Source organism: Microtus oregoni, unplaced genomic scaffold (genome assembly GCF_018167655.1).
Source record: "Microtus oregoni isolate MIOR12 unplaced genomic scaffold, Mior012 000032F_ref0000030, whole genome shotgun sequence".
In the NCBI taxonomy this organism is placed as follows: Eukaryota; Metazoa; Chordata; class Mammalia; order Rodentia; family Cricetidae; genus Microtus; species Microtus oregoni.
Window position 1 is genome coordinate 17,063,024 of NW_024543091.1, and position 22,943 is coordinate 17,085,966.

General features: G+C 41.4%; 1 protein-coding gene across 2 annotated transcripts; it reads right to left on the reverse strand.

The window, feature by feature from the left end:
• Nucleotides 1-475: 475 nt before the first annotated feature.
• On the reverse strand, nucleotides 476-22,382 carry Bnip2 (BCL2 interacting protein 2). 2 transcript variants are annotated; one of them, XM_041679532.1, is made up of 11 exons: nucleotides 22,177-22,382; nucleotides 16,698-16,804; nucleotides 16,084-16,151; nucleotides 15,153-15,329; nucleotides 13,161-13,337; nucleotides 11,226-11,328; nucleotides 10,250-10,381; nucleotides 8,909-8,995; nucleotides 8,711-8,809; nucleotides 8,055-8,090; nucleotides 476-5,295 (listed from the first exon to the last, which is right to left on the reverse strand). In XM_041679532.1, exons 2-11 carry the CDS (start codon nucleotides 16,745-16,747, stop codon nucleotides 5,244-5,246), a joined length of 981 nt encoding a protein of 326 aa, XP_041535466.1. In that variant the 5' UTR covers nucleotides 16,748-16,804; nucleotides 22,177-22,382; the 3' UTR covers nucleotides 476-5,243. The 2 variants fall into 2 exon arrangements, with proteins under 2 accessions (XP_041535466.1, XP_041535467.1); XM_041679533.1 differs by lacking the exon at nucleotides 8,055-8,090.
• Between the last annotated feature and the right edge of the window lie 561 nt (nucleotides 22,383-22,943).

The following is a 22,943-nucleotide window of genomic DNA, read 5'->3' on the forward strand; positions in this document are numbered from 1 at the left end:
AAGTATGTGCACAGCAGACGGCCACTGAGCACCTGCATTGTGTCTTTGGGGTCAGTGCAAAAACCCGAGGTTTGAGAATGAAACAGGTACTCCTTTGTGCCCGGCTGTGTTTTCCCTGTTAGCCTTTTTGTTTGGTTTTCGAGACAGGGTTTCTCCGTTAATAGCCCTGGCTGTCCTGAAATCCACTTTGTAGACCAGGCTAGCCTCGAACCCACAGATCCGCCTGCCTCTGTCTCTCAAGTGTTTTTAGCTTTTTAAAGTCACATCCTCCCACCCCAGAATAAAATAATTCTAAACTATGAAATACAAGTCTGATTAAAGTTTAAAAAATAATAAAATTTTAAGTAGGCTGAACCCATCAGTCAAAAGAATCAGAAACGCCCACACTGCAGGTTGTAAAGGCCTGCTCTTTGAAAGACCAGATAATTCAGTGTAAAAAGTTAACGTAATTAAAAGATGAAAACAGGCACAAATGTATATTCCAACTAATTTATTAAAATGCATCAATGTAGTAATATGTGCAACAAACAGGACACACCACTGTATTCATAACAAGCCAACAGAAGAGCACATTTTGCTGCTGAGGGGCTGCTCACTAACTGGCATCGCAACCTGTGTCCGCAAACAGACTGGACTCTCACTGAAATGACAGTACCAGACCAGTAAACACAAGTTAAGAATAGCAAAGAAGGTCACAGAAAGTTAATTTTGTCTAAATGAGAGCATGTGAGCTTGTAATGAAAATACTTTTGATATGAATCAAAGTGCAGTAGTATCTGGTGAACTCTGAATTGTACTTCTGTGACCAGCACCAAGGCTGTGCAAGCCAGCAGCCCTGAACATCAATGTTCACTAGTTCGGTTTCTCTAAGAAAACAATGAGGCAACTCTTAGGAGGGCATTACCTTTGGAAGTCTGTAAAGGAAGGTGCAATGGAGTAGCTGACAGCTATCAAATTCTTGTTTTGATAAACTGGATATACAAATACATAAAAACTTCAAATTCCAAAATTTAAACTATTGTAGGAAGCAGACAGCTATCTGAAGCAAAGCCTACTGTCATTGTTTACTAATTTGAATGCACTAAGTGTTGCTCCACCCCACCCCACCCCCAGGGCAGGTGTCCTGGTACTTGCTAAGTAACCCCCAAGCCTGCCTCAGCTTCCAGAGTTCTGGAATCACAGGCACATGCCATCATACTTGGCCTGAAAACTTGTGGTTTGTATCTAGTAGTTGATTTCAAGTGTTGTATGTGTATATCCCATATCACTTTAAATTTGGTTCCACAGGAGTTACATATTACATGTAATTACAATAAAACATCCAAATTGCAGGCACCTCTTACCCTTCCATACACTGTTTTGTTTCAGTTATTGTTCAGAACTTTAAAGCTCTATTGTTTAGGCTTCTGCTGACCTGATTCAGAACTCATTCAGAATCTCAGAAGGGGAGCTGAAAGTGAAGGGCTCCTCCAACAGGTCATTTTGTACTCAGAACACTGGGCAGAGAGTGTCTCATCTCCTGCTGCTGCCCCAGTTCTTGATGGTCTTAACTCCCACTCCACAATCCCATCCCCTAGGACAAGATAAACTCACTAGTACAGGGTTAGCTTGGAAGTATATTTCAGCCCTCTGAGATGTGATAGATCCATTTCTGAACTATCTAAATAAAATAGGGGCAGGGAGAGTGGAGTCAGACACATGATAAACCAGAGCAGAATGGGCTGGCCACCTCTGGAGTCAACTGTCTCTGCATATCTGATCCAACACTGTTAACAATTTTCTACCCCCCTACCCCCCCCCACACCTTTTTGTTTGTTTGTTTTGAGACAGGGTTTTTCTGTGTGGCCCTGGATGTCCCGAAACTTGCTCGGAGGACCAGGCTGGCCTCAAACTCACAGAGATCCTTCTGCCTCTGCCTTCTGGAGTGCTGACATTAAAAGCGTGTGCCATCACCACCTGCCAACAATTTTCCACGTGTAACACAGGAAAAAGAAGGCCAAAGCTACTGTCATCTTCATGCAGATCTACCAATTCCATCAAGAAACTGGCCTGCTCTACTACAAGAATCCTAGTGCTAATTCCCAGCGGAGCCATTCACCGCTGAGCGCTCTCATGCATGGCCGCAGGGATGTGACGTAAGTCCTCTGGAAGAATACTGTCAGGGAGCGTGTGACACTAAGTTGTGACACTTGGCACAGAAGCCTGTATTAATGTTTGCTAACTGCAAAAGGCAGTAAGCGTCTCAACTTTGACACTATGTCACTGTTCAGACCCATTTCTATCTAAAGACAAAAGAACAGAGAACAAGATTGTCATTACGAGGGTCACTGGCAGTCTCCTTCTCAGGCCATACCTTATGTGACCTCTACTTTCCCTGTGGATGCAGGAAGTAGAACCACCTGCTGCCACACAGAGTACTTGCCTTAAGAGGGATGCTTTTGGTGGCATATAGGTAACACCCAAGTCTTTATAATGGCCTTTTTCTCAGTTTATCTTCTAACTCAGCTTAGCACCACACTCCCTGGCACCACTTGCGTCCTTGAGTTAAAGGCTTCAGAGACATCACGCTTTCCTTGGTGCTTTTTCAGGAACACAAGCTGAACACAGAATCACATTATTTTCTAAGAAAAACTTTTGATACAAAGGAGTAGTGAGAGCCAAAGTGTAACAAAGATGGTAATAAAACATAAACTTATCAAGTTTATCCATGACCTCAGCAAACTCAAAGGATTATTCTATGCATTTTCAACCCAATTAGTAATGGGAATTAAATACAATGATGCAGGAAGATGTTATACCATTACCAGTTAAAAATCAACTGAATATGGCTTTTCCTCTAGCCTACTAGTCATCAACCCAGACTCACAGGCAGGTTGACATTTATTGTGGCAGCAGCCCTATACCACATTCAAGTGTAGGTTAAAGCAGGTTTTCCCCGTAATTCAAGTTGTTAGCAGTGTTCCCTTTTCTCCTTGAGTCGAGGTTTGCTAGATGGGCCTCAAACTTACAGAATCTCCTCTCTCAGACTCCCGAGTACTGGGATTCAAGGCATATGCCATGATACTTGGATGTCCATCCTGAATTTTATTCATTTAAAAAAGATTTAGCTTTGTGTATGTGTGTGGCACTCTGGATGGCACTATGGTATGCAGGTGCCCAGAAGCCAGAGAGGGCGTCAAATCCCCTGGAGCTGGAGTTGCAGGTGGGCATGAACTGCCTGCTGTGAGTGCTGGCAACAAACTTGGAAGTGCTCTTACAATCACTGAGCCAGCTCTCCAGTCCCTCTTGAACTTTAATGCTCTAAACTGAATATAGGCTACTTCTATTCTTTAAAAATTGAGGGAAAAAAATCACTTCTGAAAAAAGTAAACAAAATAAAAAGCTGAAGCTACTGTCTGTATTTTGAAACTGAAGATCCAAGTACTTTATGTGGAAGAAAACCAGTGACAAAGCTCAGCCTATTTGGGAGGAGAGAGGCGGATGAGGCCTTCTACAAGCTACTCATGATTCTCGGGGTTAAGTACAGAATGATCTCTACAGAACTATATAGCCCAGGCCTTAAACTCATAGAGCTCTGTCTGCCTTTACCTCCCAAGTGCTGGGATTAAAGATGGATGCCATCATGCCAGGCTTTATACAGCTCTTCTAAAGTTCCCTTCACCAACACGAGTCAAATGATTCTGGCTCAGTATACTACAATGACACTAGCTAGCAAAGGCCTTGCCTGGAGAGCTGGATCCAAGCTGAGAGGTTGTGGAGCAATATTTTACCCAGAGTCCTCCAGCTTGGCTGTGATTGTTTTAACTAGCAGGTCAAATTTATGCCTGCAAAGGACAAAGAAGTAAAGAAAAATTCCCTTTTGCAATAGAAGCTTAACACTAAAAACTGACACCAGGAAAGGTCCCGTGTTCAGTACAGGAGGGAATAATCTTCTAAGTTTAGTTCATACCTGATTTGATTTTGCTGTGCTAGGTCACTCTTGTAAACAGCTGACAGGAAAGACTGGGTGGTGTGAAGCCGATACATCAACTAAATATGTACATGCCAGACAAGTTCATGACACAAGACTAGACCAAGTTGCTGTTTGAGAATTATTTTGTAGATAATTAAACCCTGCTTGGAGGCACAAATAAAATTTATTTCAATGTTCAGTCAAGGTACTTAACCACATGAAATAAAGACTTACGTACAAAAAAGTGTCATCCTGAGTGCATACCAGTGGTGCTCCAACACTTAGAGAACGGACTCATGTCTAGCACTGTCATGCCACCCAACAGCTACAGGAAGACCTATCTACTCAGGTCAGATAGTACTGTGGTCAAATAACTGACAAAGAAGTACTCTAGGCACGTCAATAGTAGCCCATCTGCTCTACAGATGCAGCTGACCGTGAACACTGACCACAGTCTGCATACCTCACAGCATCACACACATGGACACAACTCACTTCACATTAGTGAACACATCTTAAGAGCTTCATTTCTTTCTTTTCTTCCTTTCCTTTCCTTTCCTTTCTTTCTTTTTCTCTTTTTAAAACAGCTCTGACTTTGGGTAAAATAAATGTCCCTTATATACATATATACACACCCTAAATACTAGCTTCTCAAAATCTCTGGTTCTAACACGTATTTTGAGAGGAAAGTGAGCTGTTCACCTGCCTATACTTCCACCACATTAAGAAGCAATGTGCTTTCAGGTGAGGAAAAGCTCGGGCTGCTACTACTGACTAGATCATGTGCATGACCCCAGGCACTCCGCATCAGTTTAACTGTCCCTGCTTTAGGACAAATCAGCCTAAGTTACCCAGGAAATGTATCCAACCATGTACAAAAACAAGTTTTACATGCCTTTACATTTAAAATTGTGTGTATTCTTCCACGATAGATACACACTAAAAAATATTGCCCCCAACATAAAAAATATATATTATTTCTTTCCTTTGTCATTTATGTATATAAATATTTTACTGAAGATGCATCATTCAAATAAACAAATGCAAAAATTGCTTTATATAAAGTGTAGTTCTCTGCTATTCAGCAATATAAAACGATTACAATATAATTAGTCATGAAAGAGCTAAATTCAAGAATTGCAAACCATTACAGCAGTGAACAGTCCCTTATACAAGAGTCCACTTGGAAAGGAGTCAAGTAATTTTGTAACAGATTACATAAAAACTCGAGCCATGAATGCACTACGAGCTTCCCTGGCGCTCTTTGTCTCATCTGGACAGGACGCTGAACCTACTGCTCACTGTTTGCTGGTTCTTGTTTTCCATTAAGCTCTTGATCAACTCTGTTCAATAAGAAACACAGGTAATTAAAAATAACCAAGACACTGGCAATCAGATGATTTCCTTCTGAAAAACAACTACATTTTGCACAGATTATTCTGTTAAATAAACAAAGCCTTGCAAACAAAGCAGATACAGTAGAAGGAAAAACAAGCACAAAATATTTCCCCAAAGAAACAGTACACTGACAAGGATAGGGCTATAGGATACTTTATGTTCACAGCCATAAACATCCTAAGAGCCCATGGCTTGTAATTCCCCTACAGCAGGAAGTTCAGTGGGTGAGACTGTTGAGAAGAAGGAACTCTCTCAAAAATGACTGCTAACTGAAATTTAAATGTATCACTAAAGTCACCAACTGACCAATTAACAATTTAAAATCCAGAAACCAACTGTGTTTTATAGAATGGTTAACTATTTTCTGAAATTCACAGGTAGACTGTGTACCAATACCTTCTATTTATTTTGACAATAAGCCATATGGACTCAATATTCAGAAATATCTACATGAGTTACAAAATCTCACTGGATTAATGTTGGCTTGGCCAGAGGTTCTACCAAAACTTAGGTACATGGAGATGAAAAGATAACACGACAATAGCATTAACCCTCTGCAACAGTTTGAACAGCTGATTGGAGATGCTTAAGTCACGTTGGTTCAAAGCGGGAAGGTACTTTTCACACCTTTTCCCATCCCTACTATCACCTGGATAAGTAAAAAGCTCTGGTCTGTTGTGAAAATACAGTATGTTGGCAACAAAGATTAGATATCTACTCCTGTTAAGGCCTGCAATATACAGCCAATCTGTTCAATATGAACTATTGTTAACAAGTAATTGTAGGCATTGCTAAAACAAGACAACCTGTCTGACTACAGACTCCACATTGCAGAAAGAAACACTTAAAAGGACTTCAATCCTTAGTTCTTACCAAACACTGGGAACATCCTCATCTCTGGGATTCTACCTAACAGATGCTCGCCACACCTACAACCCAAAGTTTGTTTTTAAACATATTTCTATATTTAAAGCTAATTGAAAAAAATTGTTTCTCAAACTCACCTTTCAATGCTAAAGAAAGTTTTGTAAGAATTAAATGCTGAAAGATATGTGTAACTGCCCTATTGAGGATTGAACAGAAGCAAAAGGGGGGAAAAGCTGAGAAAAATTTACGTATGTACATATACACACACAAACATACATATATTAGCAGAGTGAACATAGATTAAGGAAAGATGAGAAAGTGGAAGGGACCACAGGGAGGAACATTCGAGATGAAATAACTGTGACAGGTTTCAAACAATGAAAATAAAACGTTTGAGTTTCACTTTTTATGTGATGCCTGATTATTTTTGACAGTTGATCAAATACTAAAACCTTTTTAAAAAGGGAATTATCAGTATACTTCCTCAACAGAAGCAACTCTTATTTTGAAACAGGGTCTCTCTCGGACTCTGTCATCATGGTTGTCCTGGAACTTACTCTGTAGACCAGGCTGGCTTCAACTCACAGAGATCCGCCTGCCTCTGCTTCCTGAGTGCTAGGATTAAAGGTGTTTGCCAGCCTCCAATTCCCAGCAAATCATTTTAAAGTCTAGAAGGTAGGTGGCTTCAAGCTACTTTACAATTATGGATGCTATTTTTGAGTTTCAGCCACTCCTGTGGTGTATACACAGCACTGTCTAGAGAGGAAAGCAGAGCTCACTACCCAAGCCACTGTTAACATCACTTAGCGAGTCTTGGTTAATTGGAACAGTGATGTACAGAAATGTCATTACGATTCTTTTACATGGTTAGTTGAATTGTTTCCAAAAAAATCAAAGTACTCAAAATTAAGATTATACCAGCAAAGGTTCTAACTGGTTCCACAGATGAGTAAATTAATACATATAAATCTCTGATCTTAATTCCTAAGATCATAGTAAGTGATATTTTGCTAATGTTAACTTTAAAAAAAAAACAAACAAACAAAATCTATTAACAGTGGGTTAACAGTGGTATGGTGGTAGAGAGCCACAACCTCACATTCAGAGACCAAGGCAGAAGACTGTGTGAGAGAGAGGTCAGCCTGGGCTAGAGAGTAAGACCATCTCTAAAACAAAGCAAAACAAACCCCACAAAACTAATAAATTGAACCCAAGGCCTTCACTTTTCTACACTACTATGTAAAGTGGTAAACTATTTTACACTCTACCTTTCATCTTTCCGCTAAAACATTAACAAATGAAAGGTTGTTACACTCAAAGCAAGTGTTCAAAATTAAAGTGGAAATCAGAGTTTAACTGTTAAATGGTACACTGAATTTAGGTATTTCATCGCATGTAAAGTTTGACTGGTTAGCAGGCTATTTAATTTAAGCATATAAAGAAAACCAATGTTGGTTAGCCAAAGAGTATACGCATTGTAAATATAACCATTGACCCTGAGGGAATAAGCTGTGGCTGGAAAATGTCTGTGTAACTATTTCAAAAGCACAGTGGGAAAGTCGTCAAAGGCCTGGATTTTAAATAGCACCCCAGGCATTTCCCTGGTTCAGCACTGTATTCCAACCAGCACAAGAAGGGCTGTGATTCCTAACAAGCATTAAGTATGCTCATATTTGAAAAGAGCAGCTTGGGGATTGCACTGTACTGGGCTCCGGGCAACATTTATATTTACAAGTGCTATTCTCTCTGTTTGCGAGCTAACCAACCAGCAGCAGGGTTAGTCTGCGCGATGCAAATGGACTAGTCTATATGCAACCCAGTCAAGGTGTGCATGTACCTTTTTTGTCTCTTTTTAAACTTTTCTTCTTCATACCTTGGTAGGGAAGAGTTATTTCAGTAAATGTACATTATGAGATTTAAGAAAACAAAAAAAGACTAAAAGTGTAAGTTTGCAGGCACAACTACAAAATGCTAATATTTAACACATGACGTAGAAGATAAAAACTGACTCAATAAACTCTGGTTTGGATACACGTAAGCCTAAAACTCTGAGACCAACAGAGACAGAACCCCTTCCTGGACCACGGCACTGGGGTGCCAAGTGTTTATGCTGACAGTCTCACCAAGTCCCTTAGAAGGCAGCTGGAGGTCAACTGTGAGACAGAAAATGCTAGTCTCCGGAAAATATTAAGACCAACTTAATTTAAGCAACAATTCATTTCTTTAGCAATATGACTGTTTCAATAACATGATAAATTCATTCCATCTGGAAAAGCCGTTATGTCAAGTTGAGAAGTTACTCTTTAGGCCTGGTACTTCAGGAAACTCTCAGATTATAAACAGCATTTCATACACAAAGGATTCATGACCAGCCATCACCTCTGGTAATGTAAAAATGTTGATGTATCGGGGAGGTGTCCTAGAATACAGAGTAGAAGGAACTCCCTCCTCCTGCACAGAGACAAAAATAGATGGAAGAGGGCAGGTACGTACTGTCTGATGCATTCTGGTATGCCGACATACTCCATGGGAACAAGCTCCGCGAGCTCTGCCAAATTAAAGACGTATCTAATTTTCTGACTGAATTTTGAACTAGGGAAGAAAACACAACCAATTATCTCAATATTTCTGACACATAAAACTGACATTTCAATACAAGGAACTTTTTTTTGAAGGGTCTTCGAAAATTACCTGATAAATGGTCTTGTAACAGCCAGAAGGGTTCGGATAAACCATGAAGGGTGAACAATGATTAGAGACTTCAGGTTTTTCCGTAATCTGGAGATAAAAAGAAAAAAATTATAGAAATTTCTATAAATTATAACACAAAAAGTTAAGCATAAACAAATATGTGCAAGTTTGTACTAAATAACTAAAAAAGAAGTCACCAAAATTTGTCATTTAGGTATAACATTTCTAATGACAAGAAAATGCATTTATGAATTCTAAATATCTCTCCTATGCTGTGAAATAAACTTTCTTTCATTTGGATAAATTCATGTCCTCTTCTGTTGTTTTCTCTTAGCACATAAAGTGGTATCCAGAGCTGTCCAGCAGGAAAAGAGTTCACACCAAACATAAAAGCAAACCATTGGCCTGTTTGAGTCTGGGAATGAACTGGCATTTGCTTCTAACACCATGAAAAGCACCAACTTGTAAGGAGGATAGGACAGAGACAACCAAAGGACAGGGCAAAGGAGTCAGACCCAATCATGTTCTAGAGATTTACAAATCTCCAATAATAAGGAAAGTCTCCTTTTTAGGCACATGTATATGACTTTTAAAAAATCACAAAGGATAACTAACATGTTTGCTAATGAAAGTAAACCTATTAACAGGCCTCAGTAAGTCAGTTGAGTCAGCTAAGGCAAAAATCAAACCTCTCTCTAGCAAGAGTAAAGTTGCCCCACTGGCATGGACAAATGACTCTCAAGAGAACACACTTCTAATGTTTGTTCTGAAAAACTACAGCTGGGCTAGTATCTTGATGAAACCTAAGAGCTGGGGAGAGAGCCCAGTAGGTAAAGTGCCTGCTTTGTAAGCATGGGGACCTGGGTGCCACACCCCAGAAGCCAGATAAAAAACATAAGATCATGGCAGGCATGTAATCTCTCTCAGTGCTGGGACACTCCAGGCTAAGCCCAGTCAGTGAGCTCCAGGTCCTCGTCAGAACTGTCTAAGAAACAAAGTGAATAGTGCCTGAGGAATCACCTTAGGCTGACCCCTGACCTCCACACAGAACTGTGCAGTTCAGGAACATTCTCCTTTCCCACGATGAGTGAGAATGTGTTCCACACGACATAAGAATGCAGAGCAATCGTGTGTGTTTTGCATAATTAAAGCCACTCTTACTTAATAAAGCACAGACTTAAGTTATTCTCCATGACACTGCACAATGCCATTTTTAGAAAATAAAAACATTAAGAAATTGATAAGTACAACGGAAGAAAATGATATGGTATCTTTAAACAGCAACAAAGAGTATACTTTAATAAAACCACTGTAAAAATCTGTCAGCTAAATCTACAGTACCGTCGATCAATCTGCTGGTAGCATCTCCGGAGCCAGCCCAGACTGGGCATTTTCCTTCGAGTTGTTGCACCGTTTAAGTAGATGATCATGTAGTTTTCTGCTACCAAAAGCTCTAAAGTGCCAATAACATACCTATAAAAACAAATTAAGTGCACGTCTTAGATGTCACTAGTCAGGACTGAACTAGGCCCTCCAAATAACACAATTCCCCTCTTTCCCTCCATAATGAGAGCAAACACCTGTAGCAGCTGATATGACTGTTCAAAGTCACACCAAACCCACAGAATGGATGGCACTGTGTGCGGTCAGGGGAAAGGTGGGATCAGGGCACGACACACACTGCTTTTCTCTGTGTATGCTCTGGAACTTTGCAGTAGAAAATAAAAACTGACACTAAGCTGAGAAAAAGAGGGACTGTGGAAATGAAAAGAACCTTGTCAGCTCATCATGCCGAATCCCAAGGACAGATGTAATTTAGTCACATAATTTTGAGATGGTCCAGTTAGTTACCTCTTTAAACAACGTGTTTCCAAATAATGAAGTTGGTAGATAATTTATTCTAATTTTAAGAGGCATGTTTTTTTCTATTGAATTGGAAAATACAGTTTCATGTAATGCCAAAGGACTTGGGAACTCAGAAACAGGGTAACTTCTATATTTTGTTACTATTGTCACCTACTGGGTGGGGTTTACACATGCCAGGCCGGAGCTGTCACTGAGATGTATCCCTAGTTCTTTTTGACATTTTGAGGCAAGGTCTCATTAAGTTGCCCAAGTTGGCCCTAACCTCAATTTGTATATAATTCAGATGGGCCATCAACTTGTGATCCTTCTCCCTCAACTTCCTGAATAGCTGGGATTACTGTCCTGTACCAACAGTGCTTCTTTCTAACTTTTACAAAGCTTAGTTCACTAGCATAAACTGAGTCTAATTAGCTCCAAATGCTGTTCAAACATCTTACTAAGACATACTTACTTAAAGAGATTGTCCATCAGATATCTATAGTTAGGCTGACCACTTTCAGGCATAAAACAGACAGCAAACACAACAATGGCATTTAAACCATCCCCGTAATAGCCTGAGAAGTAAAAAAAAAAAAGGGTAAAATCTTTAGCACAATTTCACTCTGAAGGATTTTCATTTTTAATTATGTGTGTGTGTGTGTGTGAGAGAGAGAGAGAGTGCAGAGCTTCCAGATGAATGCAGACCGTAAAGATGAGCAAGGGACACATCTAGCAAAGTAAATTCAGTGGGAACAATTTCGTATGAGAAAGAAAAGCCCATTTGGCCAGTGTTGGCACTTGAGGCTATGCAACAGGTTTTATCCAGAATGAACTGCATGCCGATAATGAAGATTCTGAAACTATTTGCCCCACACCTGGGAGAATTCCTACAGCTGGACCAACAGACTGACAACTGCAGTTTCCTAGCTTTCTGGCCCACTTGCCAATCTTCTAAGGGAATGAACTATTTCCGTGCGTCTCATAAACAAGAAAAGTGGGTGCCCCACTCAACATGTGAAATGAGCTGTGCACAAAGTGAACAAAAGGTTGTAGCCAAACTTCGGGACGGCTTGTGCCCACACTGCAGCACCCTCGTCACATACCAAACTGTAAACAACTTACACCTAGCAGCGCTGCAGTGGATCCAGATTATCTGGGCAATCAAATATCCAGCGATAGAGGTTAAACTAGAAACACGTGGATGAAGCTCAAAACCATGCTGAGGGCAAGTAGTGTACACCATGTGAGACTAGTCACATGGAAGGCTGACTGTGGGACAGGATGAACAGTGGCTTCTAGAGAGGATGGACTCACTGGAAAGGGATGGATGGACAGCTTCCGGGACAAAGTGAAATGTTCTATATGAGCACAGGTCATACCTATGTGTGCATCTATGTACATGTTTATGTATACTGAGAGACATATAAGCTCGAACAAAGAGTTCGAGAAATTAAGTCTTTTTGAGAAGTAAACATATAGGGTTCAACTACTATACTTTTTAAACTTACAGTAAACATATAAAAATAATTTTAAAAAGTTATTTGTATGGTGCCCGTGGAGGCCACAAGAAGGTATTAAGTTCTATGGGACTGGAGTTCAGATTGGCTGTGAGCTATCATATGGATGCTGGAAATTGAACTTGGGTTCACTGAAAGAGCAGCCAGTACTCTTACCCATCTCTCCAGTCACTGTATAAATATATTTTGAGAAAGGGTTTCTCTGTAGCTTTGGGGCCTGTCCTGGAACTAGCTCTTGTAGACCAGGCTGGCCTTGAACTCACAGACTGCCTCTGCCTCCCGAGTGCTGGGATTAAAGGCGTGTGCTACCACCTTTAATCTATAAGTAATTTTTAATTGTCCTTTTATTGTTTTACTTTAAGTCTTTTATATTTCTGGGGCTGGCTCTGCAGTGACAAACACGGGCTGCTCTTCCAGAAGACTCAGGCTTGATTCCCAGCTTTCAAATCGCAGCTCAAAATCATTTCTACCTCCAGTTCCAGGGAATCTGATACCCTCTTCTGGCCTTCATGGAAATATGAAACACACAAATGGTGGTGTCCAGACATACATACAGGCAAAATATGCAACCACATAAAAAACGTTAAAACAGGGCCAGATGGTTGTGGTACACATGCCTTTAGTTCCAGTACTTGGAAAGCAGAGGCAGGTGGATCTTTGTGAGTTTGGTGCCAACCTGGTCTACAAAGCAAGTTCCAGGACCACCAAGGGTACAAAAAGAAACCCTGTCTTGAAAAACCAAAAACAAACAAAAAAATACTCAGAAAAATCCTTTTATATTATTAATTTGAGAAATTTTCATTATTCTTTCAAAATAAGCTATTATCTCTAGGCACATTTTCTAACTGCGTTTAGAGCTAAAGATTCAGAGGATGCTCCCTAACCCTTACCTCCATGGCTAATAACTTTTTTGTAGGGTTCGATCGCCTTCATATCTACCCTGTGGTCCTGTTCTCCAATTCTGAACATGCGCCAGCGGCGCCCATCTTCCTTCTCTTCTGTAGCTGTGTATTCAGTAATTGAGTCTTTCCTAATGACTTCAGTAGTTTTGGGTTTGGGAAGATCATCTGTTAAAATAAAAGGCTTTTCAATCACAAACTGTCATTTACATAATAAAAATCAAAACTGTATGTTAACCACTTTACTATCTAGATTATTCCGAGTTTTCTGTTTTCTTTTTGGTGTTCTGATATGCTTCCTAGGCTAGCCTCACCCTCATGGGCTCAGGTGATTCTGTCTCAGTCTCCCAGTATCCGGAGAACAGCTGCACATCACCTGAAATTAGCATTCACATAACAAGAAAAGATTTGTTCTTACTTAGGGCCAATTTATGGCTTCAAGATCAGTTTCAGAACTTTCCATTGCCCAATTCAACAAAGTACAAGTTAGTGCATCATTTACACCAGCTTAGGAAAGCTAGGGCTATCACAATCTTACTACACATGCCTCGCATGCCTTTCCAGAGTCCATTCAGGACAACAGTGTCCATTCGGGTTACTAATGTAGCTTACTTCAAGTAACCATCTGACAGCCAATTGTTTTTAGTACATACATTAATTATAAAGCATTGTAATACAAGATAGAAAGTGGTTAACTACTCAGTGATCATTTTCCATTTGATCAGTTTTATAAAGCAGTCATGTACTTTTCTGAGGAATACATGCAAAAATTTACATAAATTAATACTAGCCAAAGCACCAATGATTACGTACAATTTACATTTGCAGATTGCAGTTTAGTTGATTTAAAATGAAGGAATGATTTTTAAAACTTTAGTATGCCAGTCCTTACCAAAAGATGGGGGGAGGGGAAACCTACTGCATGTTAGTTGTTTCCAAGACAAAGCTGTTAACGGAAAATTTCCTTCCAGGCAATGACTACAGCAGCATTAAGGAGAGAAGAGACAAAACACACAGGCAGAGAACTATTTCAGTGTCTGTAAAAAAGACTGCTTCTTAGTGGGCTGCTTATTGAACCATAAAACAGGGAAGAAAAACAAAAGAACAAAAGCTACAGAGTATCATTCTTCATTACCTATAAAGTGTCTACAGCTTAAGTACAATTTTGATGTAAAATTCACTTTAAAGATGAAACAAAAAGATTATCAACATTTGTCTAAATATTATAGTCAACTACCGCCTAATTCTAGAATGCACACAAAACAAAATACACACCAATGCTTCCGAACACAATCCAATTAATTAGAACGGCAAAGGCAGATTGGGGACGAGCACTCATTGCTTCAAGGTGACAGTTTTACAGGTGCAGCAGCCCTCAGCACCTCTCCTGCCAATCCTTAGACATTTATCATTATCATTATTATTATTATTGTTGTTGTTGTTATCATTATTTGAGACAGGATCTATGTCGTCCTGGCTGACACTGAACACGCTGTGTAGACCAGGGTAACCTAGAACTCGAGAGTTTCTTCTGCTTCTGCCTCTGTAGTGCTGAGATTAAACGGATGTGCCACCATGCCCAGCCCTTAAGTGTTTTCAGTATATTCCTTACATCTCTTTAGAGGACTTTTTTCTTATTAGATTGACTGACAAGAAGATACTGGAATATTAGGCAATACTTTTGAAGCAACTATGAAAAACAAACTTTACAATATTGGGCAAGTAAGAAAAAACAAAACAAAACTAAATGAAAGCTACTTGCATAATCTACAGTCTTGAAAACTTCAAGTATTTTCAGAACCTTCTACTTTAGTAACAAACTTAGGAACTGCAGAAAAATTAACATATTTTATACAAAATCCTTCAATGGATTTTAGCAGGTTTCATGTTTAAGATTTGGATATATCCTACTTTTCCTAAAGAGAACACCAGGTAAACATTATGTAATATGAACACAAAGCTCACAGGAAAGCAGTTAATTACCTTCCCACTCAAACTCATCACTGTTCTCTGATGGGGTGTCTAAGCCTTCCAGGTCAACCTCCCCACCTTCGTCCAAATCATCCGACCACACGGAGCCTTCACTAGGATCCAGGGTCAGGCTGATGTCTGGGGCCATTAGTTTCTTACGAACTTTATTTCCATTAACTTCTAATGAGCCTGAAATTGGAAAACAAAAAAGAAGACTGCTCAGTTGCCCTAGTTGAAAGAGAAACATTTTAGTCACTTCGTCCTTGAGAAAAACTTTTAAAAGAAAATTCCAAAGCATTAATTCATAAAACTTGGTTGTGATCACTGCTATTGCTTTTTTAAAAAGACATTATTTTCATTCTATTTATTTTTATTTTATGTGTATGGGTGTTTTGCCTGCATGTATGTCTGTGTACCACATGTCTGTAGTGCCTGAGGAGGCCAGAAGAGTTCATCAGATCCCCTGAAACTGGAGATATGGGTGCCTGTGAGCTACAATATAGCTGCATCTGCTGGGAATTGAACCCAGGTTCTATGCGGAGCACCAAGTGTTTTTGTTAACTGCTAGGCCACCTCTCCAGACCCAGGAAACTAGTAATAAACATTGTGAGATGCCTGAGGTGGACTTTGAGAATAGCACTCACTCATTTTAAAAGAATTATTTACTACTGCTTCTTTGTCAAGAGATCAAGAATGTATCAGTGTCCTTTTAAACACAGAGGCAGACTTCACTGTTTTATTAATATAGTCTCTTTTATTCTTTATAAAAATTTCTAAAACCAAAGGAATATTTTTTATGAATTTAAAATTCTCAAGGATTTGCCAAAAATTTGCCTTTTGGTTCCCCCTATCAGAATAAAAATTCAGTGTGTCTTGTTTTCCTCTCTACAAAGAAATGTGTCCAAAAGTAACACAAACTTCACTGAAAATCTCCAGTTCTTACCAGGTTGGCTGTCTGGACCAGTAACATCTAGTATATCTGCTTCAATACTGTCATCTTCTGGTAAAGGTCTAGAAGACAAAAACATGCTCTTTAACCCAGAAATTAAAAACAATTCTTTTGAAGTTCAAAGATTCATTAAAAATACTGCTTACGTTATAAAGACTAAAGCCAATTCTTAAGTGCTACAAATCAGTTTGTATGCGTGTGTATGAGAAGGTCAAAAGATAATCTCAGATGTTCCTTAGCACGTCCACTGTGTGAGACAGCATCTCTCACTGGCCTGTGACAGGCCAGTGTGCCCTGGGGATCCGGTCCCCATTTCCCCAGTGCTGGGGTTCCAAGTGGACACCACTAGGCCTGGCGCTCCACTCTGACAGCGCATTCCTCTACCAGCCCGAGATCTTGGCTGAACACAGCTAGAAATCTAAAGTTGACAGGATTAAAACAAGTATGAACGATCACCAGTCACATGTTTCGTTGGAAAATAACTTGTACTTTCTAGAATCTAATGATCATGTGTAACCTCTTCCAAGTCCAACATATGTGAGCTGTCATTTCAATAGAGTAATTCTGATGCTTTGTTCCAAATCCATTTAATAAAAAGTATTGCTCACATCGGAAAATCTTCATCCTGCCATTCTTCTTTCAGCTCCACACCTTCCATCCTCAGCCTGGATTCAATGTCAACTTCCAGCTCCTGGCAATCCAGGCAGCCGAGGTCCTGGGAGGGAAAGATGGACAAGAGCCCAATTTCCACTTTATTTATTCCTCATCTGCTGCAAAGGTGCAACAATCCCACCCAAGTTCACATCAGCGCTCCAGCAGCCACAGAAGCGTTAGTTCAGTGAGACGTGACGCTGGCTCAGATAAACAAATGCCTTCCCTAGCACAGAATCATAACTAAGCCTTCAGTCTTCTAGACAGGAGTGATTCTAGAACCTGCACTGGTAACTTACAGGCACATGCGTACTCACCAGAGCACAGTGCTATGCAGCATTCACAGCTCCTCCTCTTCATTCCTGAGTCACTTAGAGTCTATCCAGGAGCTTGTCTAGCAAATGACTTGTACTAATTTCTGATGTGCGTCCCACTTGTACCACGCCTCTCTCACAGAGCATGCTTTCACATACACAACTATGCATTCTAACTTAAGCTTCAAAGTTTTAGTTTTGCAAGAAAGTGTAAGAATTCTCACTTAAGGTGGAACATTGACTCACCTATCTGACAGAATAAATAAATTAATTAAAAAAAAAGAAAAAAAGGAAAAAAACATTTGAAGTAAACTATAAGTCACAAAGAGGAGCTGGAGAGATGGCTCACAACTACCTGAGACTCCAGTTTCGGGGGGTATCATATGCCCTCTTCTGACCTCTGATGGTACTGCATGCACATGGCACACAGACATGTAGGCACACACAAACACATAAAATAAAAAACAAATCTTAAAAAGGAAGTCACGACAATCAGTGGTAAAAACCACAGCAGCAGCTCACAAATGGCTGAAGCAAGAGGAATCACTGAAATTCAACTCATTTCCATTAGAGCAATCAACGGAGCGAGCTACTACAGACAGCACTAAACCACAGTTCTGTCTCTCTCTTTCAAACATGTTCATGCCCGTTAGGCTGTCTTCAAACTTGTGACCTTCATGTTCCAACCTCTGAAGTTCTGAGACTAAGGGCATGACCATGATGCCTAGCTTCACATTTTTAAGTCACACAGTGTAAATGGAAGAACAAAAATAAATAAAATAATGAAGTAATAGTCCATATATCACACCCACACCCTCAGCACTACTTGATTTAAAAAAACTGCAGGGCATAGTAGATGGTGCATGCCTTTGATTCCAGCACTTGGGAGGCAAAGGAAGGTGGATCTCTGAGTTCGAGGTCAGCCTGGTCTACAGAGTGAGTTCCAGGACAGCTAGGACTGCCATACAGAGAAACCCTGTCTTAAAAAAACCAAACCAAACAAAAAGCTACCTCTCTAAATAAATGATGAGAACCATTCACGTTCATTATCAAATGATACTCTAAAAGCAAACTACAAAGAAAGTTAAATCCCTAACGTGTTATGTTTCATATAGTGAATTAAATCCATTCCTCTAATAACTAGAGGTCTCCACCTCCCAGATTACGTACTTACTTATACTTGGGTAGGTCTCAAAGGGCTTACATTTTGTAAATCTATTTATTAGCACAGAAGGAAAAAAAAGGTAAGCTGCCAACTTTGTGACTGAAGTACTTGCTGGGTAAATAACCAGGATAGTTCCCTGGTCCTGTCCTACCTTTCTGTAGGGCCTTTTTCAAATAACGAGAAAAAAAAATCTCAGCAACAGCAGCAGAGTCTGACAGTTGCAATCGATAACTTCATCTTAGCACAACGCTCAGCACATTACAAGCCCAACAGTGAAGGCATGCCATTACTAGGCATCCTTTGCTCAACCCCTTAAACTTGCTTTGCTTACTGAACTATATAAATAGGATTCCTGTTAAAAGTTTTCCTTAAAATGTTATGAGAATACTTTGTGAGAACATAAATACACACAATATAAATTACTGCTGGTAAAACTATTTGTTATTTGCTAGAAGAAACATTTCTCTTATGAAACGGCTCTAAACTGCTTCATCGCTTGAAAGAGAACTCGTTCAAAACTTTTCATGGAGGCTCAGGTTTGCAGTCCCAGTACTCTGGGGCCTACAAGAGGAATATTGCTGAGTTCAAGACTAACCTGGCTACATAGCAAGACTCTGTCTTTTCAACTACTAAAACAGAACAACAAAAAGAGTTCTTTATTCACAGCTTGTAATCTCAGCTATCAAGACTGCATGTTCAAGGCCAGCCTGGGCCTCTGAGTTAGACTATCTCAAGATAAAACAGGAAGGCAGGGCTGGGCTGTCGCTCAGACACTGCTTGCTCAGCATCTGGGGCCCCTAATTCAATTCTCAGCATCACAATCAAACCCAGAAAGCCCAACTCCTTGCCCCCTTGCAGTCTACTTCCTCAAGTTTTCCTCCAATGTTCTCACTCATGTGATGTTCATACACCTCTATACATTGCCGTGGGTTCTTAGTTATGGGGACGATTATCTAGGCTAGTTAAACAAAGGGGACAGAGAGAAACAGAGACTAACTCCATCACTCCATCAAGAACTCTGGGGGCAGCATACTAGGTAGATAAAAACACAGTCAACAATCGAGCCCTGTTCTTGGAAGCACTTTATCACCGAGCAGCTGGAGGAACAGGAAACAACATGAAAGGAGTTGGAATAAGCACAGCGGCTCTGGAGGGAATCCGGATGCCTCTGACTCACAGGTTAGCTGCTTATTTCCCAGTTTTGCTTTTAGAACCTTAATGTCAGAATAGGGCAATAGTTTTGATATACTTATGTGTCAAACTAACATATTTCCACAGAATTAGTCTGTCTAGATAGCTCGGCAGCACATCTTTATGCCAGTTATCTGTGGCAGTCGTAATGAAATCAACAGCCTTTGACCCCAGTCAGGTTAAAAATCAAAGATGATGGATTCCTGCATACACAACTTAGGATGGGTGGTGTGAATCCAAACAGATGGAGAGGGGGAAAGCCATACGCAGTTTAGGAAGATGAGCAAGATTAAGTATTAGGATCCTATCTTGATCTACCTGGGCTGTGACTGACAGTTCTCGAGGTACCTTTACTATCATGTAGTTTAAGCACTGCTGCTAGAAATAGGTGCACACTGAAACCAAACATAGGTGGCAGAAGGCCAGTACTGACCCAGAAGGTTCTGCTTTATTTATGACGAACAGCTTATCTACCCTTGAAGATCAACAAAAAAATCCCCAGAAACATCCTTCAGATTGCTTATCATTGCTCCCAAATCTATGATCACATCCTTCTGAAATCATCTTTTTAAAACACACAAACACACGCACACTGGTGCACACAGGTAGGGTAGGTGGGTTAGATGTGTGTGCCTTTGGCAGGAGAGTAGGACAGTTTCCAGGCGTGGTTCTCTCTGTCCACTTTGTTCTGAGACAGGGTTTCTCATCTACTTGGATCACGCACGCTCCCAGCTAGTCAGCCATGAGTTTCACGGAGATTCTCCTGCCTTCTCCTCCCATGTTGCCATAAGACTGCTGGGATTATAGCTGACTTTTTATGTGGGTTCTAGAAGTCAAACTCAGGGGGATTCAGGCTTTCCAGGCAAGTGCCTTTACTGTCTGATCCATCTCCGCTACTACCATCATGTAGGCTTTTCAAGAATGAAACGGAAATGCTTCCACAAAAAGGCTCTCTCTCTCTCAACCAACTAGAATGGTTTGAGAGAAACTAACTTCTCTCAGAATTGTGAAAACATAGCATAGGACAAACACACATCTATAAGAATACATTTACTAAACTATCAGTATACAGAATGGACTGGAGATGTGTTGACACCCCTGATCTCCAACAGTCTGCGGTGTTATAAAGTGGCTGTATTGGAAAGGCAGGACTATCTGTAATACTACTGTTTTGCTTCATAGCACGTAAGCCTGACCAAAGACCTGACTACTGACAGCCAGAGCCACTCTCGGGTCCAGAGAGACCTCCTTGTTCCCGTCACTCCTAGCAGCATTACAGCAGAACAAACAGCCACTGCCCAAAAGGGTAATCCAACTTTACTAGCCATTTTTACACCCATGAGCCACTAATGATTAGTTCGTGCTTCAACCAATCAACAAATGTGTGAGACAGAACGTGATGTTATTATCCCTTTATCTTAGACGGAAGGCAAAAGATAGATACCACATCCTGATTCCCAGACCTACACCAGAACTGTCTGCAGTATAGCACACTGACTCCAGATGGCTACCAACTCGCCACAGGTCTGTAAGGCCAGATTTGGTTATACTTAGTGTGAACGGTGATGTAGTGCCTAAAAATGAAAGGAGTGCTGATTTATGGTAACTTAGTTCCCACTTCATGTACACACACAGTAACCCACTTCCTAGTCTAACAGTATCTAGTTATAGCTAGAAAACTGAGAACAGCGTTTAGAAAAAAAAAAAAAACCTCAAAGTTTGAGTACCTTAACTAGATAATTTCAATCCTAACTTTGAAGAAACATCCATTCATAAATCACAGAATTTCTACAAGTGAAGGCTAGAAGACGGGCTCAGTGGCTGAGCATTCTAGCTGCCCTTCAAGACACGATTTCAGTCCCCTCCCCACAATATCGGCTCACAACAGCCTATAACACCAGTTCCAAGGGGTTCCAATGCCCTCTGAAGTCGCCCACACCATTTGACACAGGCACATTTTTAAAAAAATGAGGAAAAAAATTCTACAATTGCTGGGTTCCTATAAATCATAAGACAAAGTACGTTTCATTCAAGGTGGGAATTCAAGAATAAGGAAAAAGATCCTCATTAAAATAAAAGTGAGGCTAAAGAATGAAATACTAAGATAAACAATCGCAGATGGTCGACACTAGAACTACCTTGATAGACACCCTAAGAGCTGTGTCCTCAAAGACTTCCCGGGACAAAGGAAGTTTCAAAGCAATATAATAAAGATCCAAATAAGTGTCTGCTTGAACGTCAGCTGACACAGGGAGAATTGTTCAGTGGTATCGGGTGCATATAGCAATCCAAAGCGTCCTGACCGGTATTTAAATGAAGAGGTTAAGTGTCTGAAAACAAGTAGGGACCGGGCATTGACATGCATACCCTATGCCGAGATAGCAGCCTATGGACGGAGCAAGAGAGCCTGATGACTTATAAGATGCAGTTTGTACGCTGTCTGCGTCCATCCCCCGAGGCTATGGGCTGTACTACACGCCCAAGTTTCTTTGTTCGGCTCCGGACTGACGCCGGAGAGGAACACGGAACAAACGTGGCTAGGGGAAGCCAGGAACCGGGAGGTTCCGCCCCAGGCACTTGGCCACAGACGGAAAAGGAAGGGGGCGCGAGGCTGGCACCAGCACCCGGGGCGGGGCGGGGTCCGGCAGTGCGAGGACCCGGAACGCGAACACGCCAGTCCCCGGTCGCCGCTCCCGCCTGGCCTCCGGTCCTCCCGCAGCCCTCCGGCTGCGTCCCTGACCGACCCGCCACCCCGGCCGCGCTCACCCCGGAGGAAGCCGCGGCCCCCTCGTCCTCTTTGCCCCTCCAGGCCGGCGACGTGGGGCTGACGGCCAGGTCGCAGAAAGCGGCGGCGGGCAGAGCCCGCTGCCCTCGGTCGGCGGTGGAGACGGGGCCCAGGGCTTCCCGGCCGCTCGCAGCTGCAGTCCCCGCGGCAGCAGCTGACCCGGATTCAGTGCGCACACCCCGGCGGAAGTGACCACCTCCGGACCGGCGCTGGGCGAGGCTGAGGGAGGAAGCTGAGACGCAGCGTCATCCCCAAATCCCCAGTGTCCCTCCTCTCTGCGCACGCGCGGTTGTCCGGGTCGGCTGTCTTCAGCCATTGAGTTTCTGGCTTCTTGAGGAGGAAGGAGGTCCTGTAAGGCTCTCGCTCTCTCTCCCTTTCTGTTTCTATAGAGACATCACTTTGCTGCCCGAAAGGGCCAGTACTTTATTTCTGTTTGCCTTTACGTTAACCATATTACTACGTGAATGCAAAAAGGGTGAAAAATAGCCGATGGCTTAGTGGGGTCGCCAGGTCCTTAGAAGAATCAACTTTGATAGAATTCGCCAATGTGAAGACCTTTTCTCTCCAGCAGTGCTTCTGGGAGTAATTCAGGCTCTCCCGTGTCCTGGGTTGGCCTTGAACTCTCCCTGGGTAGTTGAAATAACCTTGAATTCTCTGGCCCCCACCTCTTGCAGAGTTCTAGGAGTACCAACACGATTGTTACCACACCTTTTAAGTGGTAGCAGAGACCGAAGGAGAGGCTTGCTGC

Excerpts from the sequence above, each read along its gene's own strand:
- Bnip2 (XM_041679532.1), bottom strand. The coding sequence starts at position 16,747 with ATGGAAGGTGTGGAGCTGAAAGAAGAATGGCAGGATGAAGATTTTCCG. Across the intron at positions 16,152-16,697 it reads CAGGATGAAGATTTTCCGAT|ACCTTTACCAGAAGATGACA; the intron begins GTGAGCAATACT and ends TTTGTCTTCTAG. Across the intron at positions 8,996-10,249 it reads TACCAGCAGATTGATCGACG|ATTACGGAAAAACCTGAAGT; the intron begins GTACTGTAGATT and ends TTTTATCTCCAG.